General features: G+C 40.0%; 1 protein-coding gene across 8 annotated transcripts in view; it reads right to left on the bottom strand.

The window, feature by feature from the left end:
- Window positions 1-18,703, bottom strand: part of CUX1 (cut like homeobox 1) — a 268,491-nt gene that overhangs the window by 95,229 nt on the left and 154,559 nt on the right. For all 8 annotated transcript variants that reach the window (XM_082776240.1, XM_082776233.1, XM_082776234.1 and 5 more), the window contains exon 9: window positions 1,325-1,373. In XM_082776240.1, coding sequence (XP_082632366.1) covers window positions 1,325-1,373 — 49 coding nt within the window. The remainder of the gene's footprint in view (window positions 1-1,324; window positions 1,374-18,703) is intronic.

Here is an 18,703-nt window from a genome sequence, read left to right as displayed (position 1 = left end):
CTATGAAACCATCACCTGTTTCGTGTACCACCTGGGAATCTGCACATCCATATGCATCTTCCTCATCACCTTGTACAGTTACTCAGTGTACAGAATGGACCAAAAGGGCACTTTGCTTGGGTGTTGGTAATTTTTATTTTCCAATTTTTAATTTGAAATAGTTCTATACAATGGTACCACTTTCTGAGGAGTGTGTGCACTGCAAGGGAATACAGCAGACATTTCATAGTCCAACAAATTATCACTGTAGGAACAAATTGGAGTTTCTTTATTCTGCATGGCATGGTCTAATCTGACCCTTGCTAAAAATTAGCATGCCAATAAAATGTATCAGAAAAGAAAGGTAAAAGTGAGTCCAGAGTAGTCTATGGAAGCTGTAGCAGTGGCAGGGGTCAGGCCTCCCTAGCTCACGGCTGCCCTTACACTGCTGATGCTCCTCTCGCAAAAGAAAGGTGAGGAGAAGATAAGCAGCAGGATGAACCAAAAATAATGGTTGTCTTTAATAACCCAAGGTGTTGCTCTCTGCTCAGCCAATGATCAACCTGCCCTCACACCAGTGCAATTCCAATCTCCTTGCATCAATAATCACAGCCTCATCACACCTATTACTCTGGTTCTTGATAGAAAGGACACATTGGAGATGGGAGGTGCATGGAAGGAGCTCAGGCAAGAAAAGATTACAGCAGTAAGAGTCTGGCTTCAAAAAAAACATGCTACCACTGTTAGGGGGAGCTTGTTTTTCAAAGGATGTTTTTTCAGCATTTCTGAAACAAATCCTTGCAAAATGCACCTTGAATGCAACACATACAAAAAACACTTTTAGGTCTGAAAGTTACTTTTATCCCCTTCTGTAAAGCTCGCAACGTGATGATCTGCTGCTGACCATTAGTTGAACATGAGCTAACCTGGATAAAATGACATGCTTGAAAATTCACAGTTCTTGTGCAAGCCACTTCACACTCTTCAAAATACATAAAAAATGTGCATAAACCATTGAGATGTGTTTTGGATAAACCAGTTAGCTGCTATGTCTGGATAGGGACCAGCAAGATGGATTTAGAAACATAAAACCAAGAAAAACTATAGTGGTAAACAAATTGAAATTATTAGAAGATAAATATATGGCAAACACTAATCCTCTGTGCATTGAGTACTTAAAGAGTATCCCCAAAGATCTGTATTTTTCTCTAAATTTGAGTATTTTCTTATTCTACAGTTACAGCTGCTAAGTGCATATAAAACAACTGTCAAGAAATCCTAAAGAAGAGAGGAAAAAAAAAAGTCATACTTGGAATTTTATGAGAAACTAATTTTTAAATCCTACCTGATTTGCTCTTTCAAGGTCTGTCATGATCATCTCGATTTCATCAGCCCTGGGAGAACAAGAGAGCAGAAGTGCTGTTATCACATGAAGAATGCTTGTTACATGAGTTCATGCTTTGTACAATTGCAACATTCATATAAACAATACATTTATTTTTTTTAAAGGACACAGTAAAGACTGAGTGGCTAAGCTTTTGACTGGTGAAATCCTCTTGGGTTTCAGCTCTGGACTGGTTTGAAAGTCTCCAAATCTTTTGCCTGTTCCCTTTTTCCAGTGAAGTGGCATGTTGATATTTGAGCATATTTATTAGATCTTACTCCAAAACCTTCTGCAGAAGGGCTGTGTCACCTTTCCTAGATATAAAAGTGCTTCAAAACGACGATTACAGAGAAGTCCGAGGCTATAGCTCTTCAGACAACTACCTGTATATGTGTACAACGTGTATTCTTCTGTTTCAGTGTGCCTAGAAGTTTGCCTCTAAATTCTGCTTAAAAAAAAATCACGAAGTCAAAGAGACCTAGAATTTCAATTTACAGAGAAGAGAGATTTTTGACAGAAACAAATGAAACTAAATTTAGACTCAGGCTTTTAATGCACTTTACGAAGTTGAACAGGAAATCAAAGGGTTGAAAACTATATAGTTAAGAACAAAATAGATCAATCATATATGTGTGCTAGCTGCCAACTACCAGTCCCAACCCTTTACAAACTCCAACATTTCTAACACTTTTCTCACACAAGTGGATCTGATGGTTAAACAATTATTTCTATCATCACACTGTATCACGGGCAAATATTTCAGTGATATTCTCACCTGTGAAAGGTACCAGCCAAAGGGCCTATGTAGCTCTATGTATGTTCTGTATCAATATATTAAGACTTCTCCCCAGACGCTTGCCGATCTTGTATCTCTAGACCATATGGATGCAATAAACATGATCCTCATCTCCTATGAACAGCAGCTTTAACCAGCAAGTCCTTTTGCAATCTGCCAACACCATCATGTCTGTTTTTTGTTTTTAATCTGTAGCAGATCATTGTCAGTAAAAGCTGTGAAATACTGGAATTCCCTTCCCCTGCCAATGCAGAAAAGTCAGGTTTTGTTTTTTGGCTGATCCCAAAGAAAATCCATTTTTCTATGCAGGTGTTTGGTGGGGAAGATGGTTAATTGAAGTACACAGAAGTACTGGCACGCTTGACACTGGATCATTATACTGAATATTGACTTACTCTTCAACAGCTTTTTAGTTTCTGCATGCACACTTAGGGAAATGCAGTAAAAGATCACAGCAAGTAAATGTGTATGTATATAAATAAATGGGAAATGATTTTTTAATTATAGCCCTTAATTTTGAGGCAACATGAATTGCCTTTTGAAAAATCTTTTGGACTATAATGAAAAACAGATTAACATGTATTTCCTCATGCAGGAGAAGCTAGTGTGTCGTTACACTGGAAAGAGATCATGCACAAGATGTTTTGAATTAATAATAAATAATAGACATTAGTTACTGAATTGAACAATCACTCTCTGGACAAGTAAGGACTTAAAGTTTGCAGGGACTAACGAGAAGACCAACCCAGACAGGTTCAGATATGACTACATTAGTATTTTTGATCTCTTTAGCCTTTTGTTTAGAATCCAGACCCAAAATGCTTGTCCATCCTGTAAACCCTGTAAGGAAATTACATCTCATGAACAAAATGTCCACAAGAACATGTGGATGACCCTGGTATGCATCTGTAACAGAGATCAGAGGGAAGAGAGCATCCAAATGCACAAAAAAACCCTACCACGTTTCCCAGCATTTTACAAATATTTTTAGCTGGGATAGTTTAAGGATCTTCTTTATATAAGCTTATGTATTCGGGCTGAATTTATGTGTGAATGCCTCAGGTTATACGGAGCCAGTAAACGATGTCTGGATTGTGTCACACGCCTCCCGGACCAGAGCTGGGAGCGTCCCACTCCAGTACGCCGTCTGCAGCTCGAGTGAACCCAGTTTCCGCTTGCTTCTTTGTAGGGTCTGAAGAGCAATAAAATCCCTGCCTTTCCCCCCAAAACAGGGGAACGCTGGTGTCAGGTAGCAGCCAAAGGTCTGAAAAACTACAGAGCCCAAGAAGAGCAAAGGACTTACAAATTCCTGGGCGAGGAGAAGAAAAGCACTCTGCTTTTGTAGCAAAAGGGCCATTTTTTAGTCCAGCCAAGGGAGAGTTTTGGCTGCAGAGAAAAGAAAAAGGCTCTGACGCAGAAAAGAGGTGTGTGAGGGGGTCTGGACTCACCAGAGGACCCCCAGCCACCTGTAAAGGTCACAGAGGCAAGTGAAGGAAGCTGAGGGCAGGGAAACACCAGATTCTGCACACATTACAGCAACATTTAAACCTTAAGAAATGTATGTCTAGGGCATACAGCTGCAAATGGAAATTAGAAGCCCTTAGACTCCAAGGGAACGAGGAAAACAGAGTGCCAACTCCTGGAGAACCAGAGCCGGCCTGGGAAGGCCTTGCCCGCATGAACTGCCATCACTGCTGGCAGCCTGGGGGAGAAGCGTGCTGGGGGAGGATTTGGGCAGGCAGGAGGAGAAGCAGAGGGATGTCTGTGGCCTGAGGAAAGAGGGAGAGGGGACGAGGGACAGCAGAGAAGCAGGGCCGGCTGAGGGGTGAGAGGCTGCAGGGAGGAGGCTGGCACACAGGCCGAAGCCTGAGAAGCGGGGTGAGGCCCCGGGACAGTCCTCTATTTACAACGCACACAAGTATTAATACCGGTATTTGTATGCCATTTCGGCTGGGGTCAGGATTTAAGAGCTCTATTACAGCACTGGTATACGCAGTCAATTACAAAAAAAAGCGACCGAGGATATAGCACGCCATAAAAATGACATTTCTGCCCTTCAGCATCCGCAGATAATTCTGACTGAATCCGGTACAGTGTCAAACTGTAGCCAAGGGCAAAATTGTCCCTTTGTCCTTGCACCCAGACAAACCAGCTGCCTGGTCCTGAGCTCCCTTTCACCTGGGTGTTTTTCCTATCCAGCTTTTCCCCACGCAATCTTTCTCCACACACCTAACGAAAGGATGCGACATCTCCAAAAAAATTCAAGCGGAACACCTCCAGCCTAGCAGTCTGCACACCAACCAAGGTTAATGCTGCAACCATAAATGTTATCTTTAAGTGAAGCAATGAATTAAATTACACTGTATTCTTTCCGAGCACAAGTGTCAACAGCATTCAGAAGAATCTTCAAAAGGAATTCAGTCTTTTCATTTTAAAAGCTCAACTCCCACATCAGTAGCTGGCACTCAGCAGTCTAAAATCACTTATTTGAGAAAGTCTCTAATAGCTACACTCGCTGTTTGCTGAGCAGAGGTATTTATTATAAAATAAATTATAGTTCTTACACCTTTTATGCACTCACAGAAACAACTTGCATTGATTTATTGTTTACAAAGCACTGTGTTGAATTCAAACCTGCAAGGCATGGGGAAATCCCACTCCGGATCAGTGGATTAGGCCCACACAGGCCATTTTTGATGTATCCACCACCCATAGCATTTCCTCATTTTCAGACCTTCTGATTTCAGTATTTCTGTTTATTTCAATGGAATTACTTGACAGGTAAAGCACCATCCAGCTCAAGGCAAATGTCATCATGTCCTACAGGTTTTCATTGAAAATCTGATGGGAACCTTACAGAAAACAACAGCCAAGTTTAACAAACATGGTTATATCAATCCGAAATTTCTGACCAAAGTCATTGCAGGTGAATTACACTCACCTACAGGATCTGATGATTTTACTTTTAACATTAATTCCTGAAGCAAAGATGACCTGGCTTCTTGTTGAGTGCCTAGATACCCCCCACCACCCCAAGAGCTGAAGGCAAGGAAAAACCCAAAACCACAAAGTTCCTTCTTTGCATGAACACAGAAAATGAGGGTAGTCAGAAGTGAGAGAACCTTTTACACTAATATTTATGGTGTTTTAGAATAGATTTCCACATCACAATGGCCAATATTAACACCAACAATATTCAGGGTTTGTCAAGGGTGATTCTTTCTTAACGTTAAAATAGATAATTAGAAAGAGAATGGGTAAAAGTTATTTTCAGGAGTGAATATTATCTATCCTGTGTTTTCCCACTCCACAGATGGTATTATCGTTAGTCTGATCTAGGTCCTTATACTCACTTTGTTACAGCAAAAGTAATCATGTAAACAAGACAGTTTTAGTCTGTATTAAAGATAGTTCGTTCTAAGTTTCAACACTTTCAGGCTAAGGAACTTAGCATATCAATGTAGCAAATCAAATTTTAAGTTCAAGCACTTGGAGCTATAAAATAAGTGGGAACAAATGAAAGGAATTTGAACTGTTAAAACAGCATGACCACAAAATATTCTACTATTTCTTTTGTAACTGTATCTGAAGTAAAAATACCAAGCTTGTTAAAAGGTATAGATTTTACAAGGTGTAAGTTTTTGCCATTTATGAAGGAGCCCTCAAAAGTAACATGCCATCTACAAAACAAACAAACAAACAAACAAAAACACACACAACAACAAACGCTTATTCGATTTGATTGCTTATGGGAAGTCCAAAACACAGAAAGGTTCAATTTTCTTTTTAAGATCAAGTTAACCGATTAGGTTTGAACAGCACAACGAGCAAGCAAATTCAAGTATTGGTAAAATGGAAGCAGCTCAATCTCATCTTCTAAATAAATCAGATGAAAACCCTAAACACCATGAAGCTATTCACTTGTAAGTAAGAAGAATATGGACTTTAGAATTAAAATCCAGTTGATCTGACTCCTTCATTTAGATACTAGCTTAAAGAGGCAGAAACAATTCCTTTTTTATTAACATGACAAGTGAGTGGTTTGCCAAATCTTGTGGCTACAGCCCCCTAAACATTTGAACTTACTGAACCTTGAAGGGAACTGCTGTTGGATTCTTTATACATGGAAGAACTGAAAAACACAGATGACACTTTTGAAATTGCAGTCAATGGCATGGCCAAGAAACTTCACTAGCAGGGCAGATTAATGTTTTGGTTTGGCAAAAAACAAACAGCATCTTTTCCCACACATTTGTTTTCTTTAAAAACATGTATAAGTTTATTGGTCAGAGCAAACGGTATATGGAGCCAGTGGGGCTTGTTAAAATGTTCTAATTACTAAAACATTTACGCAGTCAATTTCAAAGCATACATTATCAACTAATGTGCATTTATGTTTAACACACAAAAAAGGGGATGGGGGAAGAAAATTCCTACTACTAACATGTATCTGTGATCTCCACAGAGCAGGATTTGGTAAACATTTTACCCTCTTAAAATTAGAGGCAGTGTAATCTAGCACTGCTAGCACAAGGCAAACTGGGAAGTTATTTGGGACATTAGGGAGGGAGGAAGAGAAGAAGGGAGGGGCAGAACACTCAAAAAATGCAGTGTATTGGACTTTTAAGATTATTATTATTTTTTATAGTTTCAATAATTTTTTATCAGGAAAAGTTCCTGGGTCTAGGAGGTAATTTCGGATCACTAAACAACATCTGAATTGCCTGCAGTCCAATGATCACAGCATTCACTTGGGGCACATGAGCATTTCCAGCATTTGAATATTAAATTTTATTTTTTTTTAAGCAAAAAATGGTAACAAATTTCCTACCCAAGTTCAAGACTCTGCTGGTAGGTTCCCTCATTTAATTGCTGCACTTCAGTGACCATGCAAAGGTGCACGTAGTGCTGGCTTGCTTCATTTCTAGGAGCACCTTATGAGGAACTTAACACACTTAAGAAGATTTTGACAGGATGTAAGAGAAAATCACAACCAATTCCATTCATCTTGCATCTTAGGAATATTGCTGTACACATAGTTTAGGCCTTTTTAGAATTCATTATGTTTCTAATCCAACAAACAACCATATTAGATAAATCCACATTTATTGCTAATAGGGCCTCTAAAAGTCATAGACAAAAAGATTGTACAAAGAAAGAAGGAAAAAATTATTTCAGCATAACCCCTACAGCACATCAAAAGGCAAGAACTCACACACTTTTTAGTAGTAAGTTCTCAAATCTACTTTTCAAATTGCAAGAGCTATAGGTTAATATTTTCTTTCACAGCAACCCTCTAAGGATCTTCAGATCAGATAATCCTTTTTCCAATGTCATATAAATCCAGGCCTCTCGTAAAAGAATTTCTCTGTTCAGGGATTCATAAATCCACCAACTTTAGTAATGAATTGGGTGTTTCCTTTCCTAGGAACTCAATTGAAGAAAAAATCCTCTCTCTGCTAAGCAGTGAAACACTGAAGGCTTTAAATTGAGAGATCAAAGGAACGCTGGTTTCAGGTGCTCCAGCGATTACACAATACGTCATCTGGATTAATCTGGGGAATGGTTAAATGTCCAGTGTACATTGTCCAGACACCCGTATGCAGTTATCCTATACTAAATCAAATTCTTCCCCTAGCAAAAAAGGAGAGAGACTCAATGCTAACTTTTTTTTTCTTTCATTTTTTTTCTTTTTAATTTTGTGGGAATTAATTTGTGTTTCCTCTCATTGTGAGCCCTGTATAGATGTAGTGTGCTGCATACAGATTTTCAAACTGAAAAATGAACTAAATCTCATTCAAGTATTACTCATTAAGCACACTGGGTTAGTATCATAAGTAGCAGCATCAAGCAGTTGCACCAGCTGTAGGTATGATCTTCAAATAAATGATGTCCTAGGTGCTTGAAAGATGTCAAGTGATCATCAAATATTGATTGAGGTTAAAGAAAGTGCTTATAAACCTCAAGATACGGAGCAATGCTTGGACAATACAAAAATCATCTTGATTGTTAGAAGGAAAAAAACCACCTGTATAGAATAAAACCTCTGTTAGTCTGTAGAAGAGTTGCGTTCTAAGAAAACTGCTACATCACTTTGTTTTCTCTTTCATGGCTTAAGTCAGGATTTTCAAGGATAAGAAAATCATGTTTACAATTATAAAGTTTTATATACAATAGAAATCAGCTTTATGTCAGCGATACACTAGGGAGCAGCTTCTAAAGATTGTCAGTGTTTTATTAATCATTTTTACAGAGAAAAATTGCTATGAATGACACCAATTATTAGCCCAATATCATACCAAAAAAAAAAAAAAAGAATTATATATAAGAGAAAATATCAGCTCATGGAATCCCAGTGCTGTAAGTCCCATCGTTTTACACACACATGCCCCTGGCACACTTCCCAAGCCAGAGAAGAATGCTTAACGTAAGCAGCTGGAATAAAGCAGAGTGAAGGCGTCCTGGCTGCGTTAAAAGCTAGCCCAATCTATAAATAGATGGCACATCTTTTTTATTCAATGACAATACTATTTTCTTACGTACTGCATGTTTATGTATTTTGTACCACAGCCAACATGAATCCTGAACTCCCCAAACTGCTCACTGCTCCATTTAAACACCCCCTATTCAACTATCAGCTTGGTTTTCTCTCCACAGGAACAGGTCTTTTTGTGATCTGTGTCTAGCCATCACGTTGCCTGTTACAGAAAGGAGTATCAGACAGGAAAAGAAACGCAATCTCTCTCTTTTCTGCAAGTCTCATGATCAAACTTGTCTTATTTCACAATGTATTTTTGCTTTACCCCACCAAGCCTTATGAGCAATGTTAAAATCAGCTATTAGGAATGTCCAGATTTGGATCATTCTGGGTCCCCTCCCATCGCAGGCTGCTGGTGACAATCCTTTGGGTCACAGGGGAATTCGAAGAAGGTTGCTGAAGCACAAGATCATTTCTGCACCTGAAACCTGCAGAAACAAATGACCTCCCCGGACTGACCTACACTTGCTGTCTGTGGGACCTGACGAGAAGTCTCAGACTTCACGTGGGAGGCGTGGGCTCATCCTCCTGTGGGCTCTAATACTGGCAGGCAAGGCGAGGCATCTCAGCAATTCAGTTCTGGTGCAATCATTTGGACCCGCCTTTAGAGGCTATGTAAAAAACAAGAACTTCTGGATATTTAATTTTTGATGTATTTATGCCTGAATCCCACCTGCATTAATACCTAGAGACACACACACTGTGATTGACATACTGCACCAATATCAGTACAAACCCACTAAATTTGCAGAATGAAGTCCTCAGGGTGAGGAACACGATCTCCAGGTTCAGAATATGCAGAATATTCATGCTCAGAGGACCTGATTTAGACAAACAAACATTTCCACTCACCCTCCTGGCCATTGCCAATCTGCGCTATGCTGTGCCCTGGGTAGCAGGAGGCACTGCCTGATCCAATGCTTACAGCTCTGAGGATTTTCTAACAATACAAGATGACACAGATGCAACAAACTCCATATTTCCTGGTGCCTCTTATTACAAATTGAAAGAACTTGCTGCAATTCCCCTCTCCTGACTCCAGTTGATTCAATAACGTATCAGAATTTAAACACAGGCACCCTTCCCTCTCCCTCGCTTGCACACAAAGCATATCAAAAGCATGGAATTACTCCTGACTTGGCCTTGAGCAGCCAACATGATGTCAATTTTACATGTTTTATAAAGCAACAGCATGTAGAAAGCAACTCAAATGCAGGTCATATCAAGCATGTGACCCACAGAGCAATCAAAGACTGCCTGAAACTGTCATTCAAGGTTCAATCATCTTCTTGCAGGAAAAATGAAACATCTGTGGCCCAGAGAATTAAGTTATGTATTGCATAATTCATCTGGTGTCTGCCACAGCAGCCATTTCAATGCTCTAGCGATAAACATGTTTGATTATTTTTGTTTTGTTTCCTGTTGCCTCCATGGTATTTCTATTTATCTACCCATACTACAACACATAATGGAGATAACAAATATACAAAACAGTGTTACAGTCAGATGATAAGATGAGGGAAATCAGCAGTCTTATTAATCACATGAAGATTGCATAATTATTAAACCTTATGGTCCTTGCATTGTACTCATTTGGGCTCTTTTGGGTACACTCTGTAGTTAGATTTGATGATGAAATCATTGTTTCCCAAGGATTTAAACATGAACTTTAGAGGTCCTTCTGTTAAAAAGCTACTGTCCTCATAAACAAAGCAAGTTTCTCCCTGTCTCCTAGCTTGTCCACCCTCTCATTTCTGTCTGATCCCAAAGGAAGCAGAAGCGTGCTTCTCATGCCAGACAATGCAGAGGACCCCCTTTCTTGCTCACTTATTCCACTAATAGGTTTGTGGTCAGCATGTGGAGAAACCCTGATCTAAACCATCTTTGCAACCCATTTTGGGAAGAGATTGTTTTCTTAATGGTAACTCAATTCAATTTGCTCCTTAACTCAGAAACCTGAACACCTTCCCATCTGCCATGAACTTCACCGACTTCTAGAACATGTCCTGCTGGGTTGGTGGGAGCTTTAAAGCTCCAGGTCCACTCCTCACTCTCTGGCTATCTATTTCTGCTGCCAGGAGTTAGCCACTTCTGCAGTCTATTCACAAAGCTCTCAGTGTCAGTTAATTTGTTAAAGAATTAAACATAGCAGCTACCTTTTGTGCAAAATATTACAAGACTTGGTCAATGCTGGCTTGATCCAAAAAGGTGCTTTGCACTGGGCTGATGAAAGGAAACAAGCAACAGTCTCTGAAGCAGTGTCGTGTGTTCTTAGGTATTTTTTCATGATTTGGGGTTTACAGAATTCCTACGATGAGCAAAATCCTCAATATAAAGTAACAAGTCAGCACTATTTGGTAGGTCCACAGTTTTATTTGACACCCTGAAATCTTGCACGCTGTTTCCTGTGATGCTCTACAGAGAGCTGAGTCAGTGGCTAAAATAACACATTCTCCCGTAAGCCTGAATACAAATAAAGCACTGTTTCCTATCGATTGTTCCTATAATGTTGTTTGGACAGTACCTATTGTAATAGTATCAGCTGTCCCATCTGTGCTTTGTAACTGCCCCCCATTGCTACTTCCTCCTGCAGTATTTCTAGGTCACTCCCTTATCTCCTAAATGTCATCTCTTCCCTTCCCAGCCCACAAATGGAAATAGGGATTATGGATGCCTTCCAGAAACATGTACACGGCTGATCAACCAGCAAGTAGACAGGTAACTGCTGCTCTCAAATTGCAGCCCTCCACTCAAATGGATTACTCGTCTGCCTTTCCTATCCACTCCCCATTCCTGCAAGAGTCACCAGAGCTCGCTGTTCTGGGGATCTCTAATGCTGTTAATTTCCGTTGAAGTCAATCATCAGCTTATGAGTTAATTTAGGAGGAGAGCTGATAAACTGCAAACTGAGCACTGAGCAGGCTGGCAGTAAAACAGACCCCAAGCCCATGGCAGCTTCATTTCCTTCGGAAGCTGGGCTGAAAGCTGTGCTCACACAGCGCGACTGCTGGCTACACGTGCAACGGCTCTTCCACGGGCACACACAGGCTGCACAACAGCAGAACTTGCCATTTTCAATTCTGCTTGAAAAAAAACGTACAACAAATACAGAATGAGAACTTTGTTAAAGACCAAGCCTTAACTGATTACCTCTGCTGCTCTACGCCTTGCACAAGCTGTTTTATAATTGTTTCTCCAAACACATAACAGTAATAATAATGGACATTTTGGGATTTTGGAAATACAGCACCTGCAACATTTTCTTATTTTTACTGACGGAGTTAAAGCACATCAATTATCCAAAATTAGATACCTTAATTGGAGGCACCTTAGTTGTCATTCTTTTTTAACAGAATGGTGTATTTTAAACCTTGAAGAATCAGCAGGAAGAATTGTCTGTGCTTTGATTAAAGATTCTCTAAAAATACACACAAATATTTTAACTTACTCAACAATGTCACTGGAGATACAGTATGTAAAATGAGTGTATGTATCTTGGCAAGGTCATGGTTTGCTTGATTATTTGTTTTTATTTTATTTATTTTAAGAATCACCATGTCACACCTGAAAAATGACTTTAGGTTCTGAGTAGTTGCAATCACAAAATGAACAATCTTCTCTCACTTTACACGAATGCTACTATCACATATGTCTGTATGTTTGTTTTCTTTCAAACAAAAATAACTTCAAAAATTGGACACTTTTCACAATTTTTACTATAGCAACATACCAGAATCATCTTTAGGAGCTTCTGGCTCAGCATTTCTTGTTTTCCTTAACTGCAAAAAGAGCTGAGCTGGGCAGCTCAGTAATTTGGAAAATCTAGATATTTATTAATTTCTCCCCTTATTTATTCTGTATCTTTGTCCATCACTGCAAGAATCTATAAAAAGCTTTTCTTTAACTTACTTTATTCTACATTCAGTAAAACAGATTTAAGTCAGTTTGAAAATAAAACAGTACAGCGAGGCAATTTTATGTACACATGTCACTCCACGGGGATATATCAAGGGAAAATTACTGTTTACCACTGCAGCAATGACAGAACATCAGCTCCTGCCTCGTGGAAAACGGTAATTTTCCAGTGGCCTGAACATGTATTAGTGTAAATGTAACGGACTAAAGAAGAGAAAGACACACCTGTCTCAATCTTAGCTGAAAAACTCAAGTTCTCTTGATTATCTGCCTCCTCCAGACTGTCTGTTCTGTCTGACTTTGGTAACTGGCACTATGGAGTAAATGACAACATCCTATATGGCTTTTTGAAGGGTCTGCTGGCATGAAACAAGATAAGCATGTCCAGTAGGCAAAATAATCTCCAACTTCATATTTCTTATTAAGTTCCTTATGTATCCCTGCAAGCACACTTACAAATAGGCACCCAAATATGATAATATCCTGCTTCCCTGCATCGTCAACTGCACCTGTAGCATCTAGACACCGCTTTATCATTAAGCACAAAACCAAAAAAAGCATTATTTAGTGATAGAATCTAGATAAAAACACCTTATTTTTATTATCTTTTTCCTTTATCTATGTAAAAGACATGCACATTGTGAAAAGGGAAGGCTAAATGTTGACTCTGCAGCAACACAGCATTCAAGTGGAAGATGTATTTGGGGATTGCTTTAGTGCTTTTGGCTGTAGGAGTGAATATAGGTGATTGTGCCTATTCTCTGCTAGCTACTGAAACAAGTATTTCCTTCTGGCTATTGAAGAAAACAGCATTACATAGCCTCTGACAAAAGCAACTGATGTCCTTCTATTCAATAAAGGGACTGAAAATAGCATAAGCCATGACGGGGGACATGTTTTACTGAACATTTTGAGTACGTTTTACCCTTCCCATGAGCTATGCTGAAGATTAAAAATCAGGATGATTGCTATCTTTATAATAATGTATCCAATTACAAATACGGTCTTCTCTCCTCCCAATCTGTTCCAGCTTTGTTCTGAATCGGAACACTGCTTCTGTCAAACTGCCATTATGTCACCATTTTGCAGTTTTGCTTTTTTGTTATCAATAGCATGAATCTGGCTGACCTGAGTGACAAAGCTGCAAAAACCAGGCAGAAAGAAACGAAGGAGGCAGAGGTAGCCCACTGTATTGAGAAAACAAACAGGAGGAAGAAGAAAAGGCAGGTACTCTCTGAATCAGCACAACAACCACCAGTTCATTATTACTTAACACAAACCCATCAGCTGGGACGCAGAACAACGTCCTGGTCTTCAGATGGCAGAGCTGCCTTCCTTCTCTTTCTCTTCCCTCTTCTGGACCTGCTTGTACCCCAGTGGGGCACCTGGAAAAGCAGACTCAGCCTCCAGTTGCCCTCAGGAGCCTCCCTCGGTCGAGTTGCTGTCTGGTAGGCTGGCCCCAATTAGTGGCTGTGTGGGCATGGATCAGCACAGCTTCACTCCAGTCGCTGGTACCAGCAGAGTCGCTGGCATATATTATTTTTACATCTTTGCTGAATATATAAAATCAGCTCAGTCCTTTTCTAACCAAGTCTCCAGCTGTATCATATTATGCGAGATGCTCGCTGGTATGATTGACAGATTGCCTGTCTACACAGAATCTGAACTAGATATATATTAGAGAAATTACTTTAAATAATCCTTGGCAAAAAAACAACACTAGGTACTACTGCAAGCCCTCGGAGGACAACAGTGCAGTATTTTCTAATTTAACCTTTTACAATTTTATTTGCAGAAGCACTTTTCCAATTCTCTATTTCCCTTTCAACAGTTGTTAGCCTTTAAAATACAGCTAAAGTAAAATAGCTCCAGGCCTGACTAATATTGTAGTCTGTGGTATGGAACTATTTGATTATTCTGTTTCAACAGCTAATGTAACAGGTTTAGTATTTCTACAAAAAAGGGAAGTCTGAGCTGGAAAGTCTTCTGTTGCTAATGATAGTTCCTCAACATTTCTGCTGCATCCAAAGATACACTGATGTCAGAAACCTCTTCAGTGGATGAAAACCATCCTTCCTAAATGTAACCAACAGCTGTAGCAGAGAAGGGAGGTAAGATAACGCAGATCTTCCTTTTAGATTTGCCTATCTTTTAACGCAGTTCTATTACCCAACGGGTCTCCGAGTCACAAGACCAGCGTTTGGTTAATGAGTAAGTTCACTCCATTTAGACCTTCACTGGCCAAGCACCCTTCCTGGCTGCTACCTGCCCTAGGAGGTGTGCAGGTAAGCCTACAGCCCCACCAGGTGTCAGACCTCTGTCCCACTGCCCCCCCTCCTGCCGCAGCACCCACATTTCTGCAGGAGTGACATCCTCTCCCCGGCTCTGTGGTCTCACCTGCTGAGCTGGCCTGATCCATAAGCTGCCGAGCCGGGCTCACGGGCTGTGTGAGAGCTAGAGGTGCACCTGCACACCAGGGTCTGTGCTCGATGGGACACCATGGGAAGACACACAGGCTGCAAAGACGCAGCTTCTCTGTCCTCAGTGTGCTGGGATCAGTTGGGTACTTCTCTGTCCCATGAGCTTGCACGAGGGCAGCTACAGAGTAGGGAAATTTCCCCTTCTTTTACCCTAAGTGGACATTTTGTGCAAACTCCTGCACAGTATGTGTAAAAAAGTTTTAAACTTTCCAAATAAAGTGTATCTAGTCTTCCTCTGTTTTCCCTAGGCTTAGCTCCTTTTATGGCATTAAGTAGTAAATCAGTAATTCAGGGAACCTTACTTTGCTTCTGAAGTGTTTGTTATACAAACAGAGAGGATGGGGCCAGACTTGCCGGCCCCTTGCACTGCGCACAGCCCAGGCTGTGCGGCTTCTTCCAGGGTTGTAAAATATTCAGTACAGCAAACCTTACTGTGACACCTATATTGTTTAGGTAGAAGATACAAGTGAACAGGAACGAACTATAAAAAATATGGGGAAAAAAAGTTTAAAAAAGTTTAGTTAGTCTAGATATTGGACAATATATTCACCAAAACATGGTAACAAAAATGCGTAAGAGAAAGAGCAAGGCTTATGTGCCATACATTCGCAGTCACCAGACAGAAAGACTGTTAATACTGACCTGGGTGAGAGCTGGCAGGGACCTGGCATGTCTCACCGCTGCCAGCTTTCTGCCTGGCTCAGCTCCGCGCTAGTATTGCGCCACAGCATCACCGACGACAAGGTGGTGACAAAAATCAATCCAACAGGCAGCAAGACAAATAAGTCATCTGTATCACGGCTCAAATATGTTTCTGATCAATAATAGAAAATTAAGTCCTACTCCTTTGCCAAGAAAATAGATTATTTAATCAGTGTACAGACAGATAGAGATGTTACATAATCAAAAATAGCTCACTCGGCTATATTTAGTGGCCACTGCCTTTCAGTGAAGAGGGCGAAAGTACACCCATTATCGGTTACAAGCCCTGTACAGAAATGGTTTTCTGCTGAGTTAAGCTGGTCCAACATACTCAACATCGAGATACTGTATATATAAAACTTCAACAACAACTATGACAGGATGATGAATACAGAAAAGACAAGAAAGTCACTGCTGCTGTATGGACAATTATCCAGCAGGGGCAGAGGATCACAAGAGATTGTGAAAGAGTCCCAACTAAATTTATACGCCAGTGGATCTACAAGATTATTTCCAGCCTTTCCAATCTTTGGATTACCTGGCATTTTCCATTAAAGGATGAAGCATCAGTAGAGCACATTTGCACGTAGTGACTGGTTGACTTTCACAGTTATTCCTGTGATCTCCCAGCAATAAGCATTGGAATTCCAGGAATTTGCAGAACACACTGAAAATCACTGATCTAGACCATCAACACAGAGCTCACTTAACAGTACTGCTGCCTGACTGGACACACTGCACATAGCTAAGGGTCTTCCACCTCTTCCAAGACCCCCAGGATCTTAACTAAAAGCTCAAAGAAATGTCTGCCTGTGGGCAGTCTCCCCGAGATGAGAGCAGCAGCATCAGTGCCATCATACATCCTCCCCTATCAAACAATAAACACCTAGAGAAAGAGCACAATTAGTTCTGAAATCAAGCACTTCCAGATTTAATGGTTTCAAGATAAAAATACAAAAAGGAATTAGAAAAAACAACTATTAAACCAAAGGCTCATTTATAGGCCACTCATGCTTTGAAATAAAAGTGAAAGAAAAACACACATTCCTAACTGGAAGTAAGAGGAGCGTGGAAAAAAGAATGTTGAGCAGAATTGCCAGTGATCAGCATTGGCACTATCCACTTCTTGTATTGTTTTTGATATCAAAAGCAAGAAGTACCTACATCAACTGGTATTTGGGTCAGGTCTACAGAGCGGCTTCACCAAATGGGGGTACCACATACAGCAGCCATCAGAGACACCAAATGCAAAGACTTCATGGAAGTTCTGCTGATTCTGCATGGCCATGACTTTAAGGTATATTTTGATCTGTGATACTCATTTTAGACATTCAGAAGAACAAAGTGCTTCATGCAGACTAAAAATTCTTAGCAGTCCCAGTATTTTAGAAAGATAAGAAAACAAGAATGATAAACAGAAGTCAAACACCACTACTGCAGTGTAACAGATACCTTAAAGATCCCTCCAATGTTTAGGAAAGCTAGAGAGGAAAGAAAGCACTATGCCCATTAAAAATAATAATAATAAAAGATAATTATAGCTGGCTCCAAATGTTAACAATTTAATAGTTACAGGATCTAAGTACTGTAAATGACTAATGCATGCAGCAAATGTATTCGCAACAGCGTACAAAACAAAGCCCTTAAATGTAGATAGCTCTGGAAAAAAAAGGATAAACTGTTTTATAACATAAACTCTGAAGCACATGACATTGAGAAAGTCTCTTGCATTATCTTTCTTTTGTGACTGGCAGCAAGATCTCCTTGATATGCCAAGACGATGAAAAGACCAATAATGTGCAATTTGGGAACTCCAGATACCTGCACGATCAGAGCAAAAAAACTGCATCCTTACAGTTCTAAGAAGAACGAGGCATTTTTTCCTATCCACACAAAAAGTCACCAACTTTCAGTATATTTAATACAGACAAGAAGAAGTCAAGAAAAAAATTACTAATAAATTTAATTGACCACAAACACGAATAACTTACAAAACTCTGCTGATTATTTACTTTATCCCATTCTCTGTGCACATTTTTTGCCAGTGACAGTCACAAACACAACTTAAATCCAAACCCCCTCGCTTCTACATTTAATAAACAACCAGCTTTTCACCCAAAGAATTAATGGAATACGAGCCTGAAAATTAATCCATTACTCCAAGGTACATCTTGTAAATAAATACTAATTTAATGTTGATTTTATTCAACTAAAAGAAGCTTGTGTACACATAACTGAGTTGCCACTAGTTACAGGTTCAAGTCGCTTGCTGTGAAGGGACATTTCTGCCTTAAGCTGCGCATGTTGCAGTGCAGACCGGCGTGCAAAAGGGTGGACCCAGCCTGCAAGACAGCTCGGCGTCCAGACCCAATCTGGAGCAAATGAGAACACCGAAGCGTTTCCTTCTCCAAACATGCCCAAATGGAGACCATCACTTATCTTTCTAAACAAACAGCAACGCAGGTCACTCCTTCCTGCCTCCGGTTAGGAATTTCCCAGTGCTACGTACGGGTTGATGAACAACGTCCTTAAGGCACAATGGCAGGAGCTCTGGACACCTATTTATCAAGCAGGGAATTAACAGAGAAGTCACAGATAGCTGTAGCTTTCTGGCCCTCGTTTTCTTAGTGGATGATCTGCTATTGAGCTACAAGCAGCAGCTCTGCTAGCTGAAACTGAAAGGATATTTTCTATTATCAGAGAAGGAACTTCTGTTGAGTAATGCTTTCATTCAGTTTGCTCACAATGTTCTCTGTTGATGAATATATCTGATTTCATGTAAATGTGATTAAATAAATCAGACAATGCTAGGCTGTATCATTCTCAAGAGGTTCTAGTTCAAGATGTGAAATACTTGTCCCAATAAGCACGAGTTGAACTAAACCTTGTGAGTTCTGGGTTTTTATTAT

This window comes from Aythya marila (assembly GCF_965140915.1).
Source record: "Aythya marila genome assembly, chromosome: 20".
NCBI classification, from domain to species: Eukaryota; Metazoa; Chordata; class Aves; order Anseriformes; family Anatidae; genus Aythya; species Aythya marila.
This window is presented reverse-complemented; position numbering and strand designations above follow the sequence as displayed.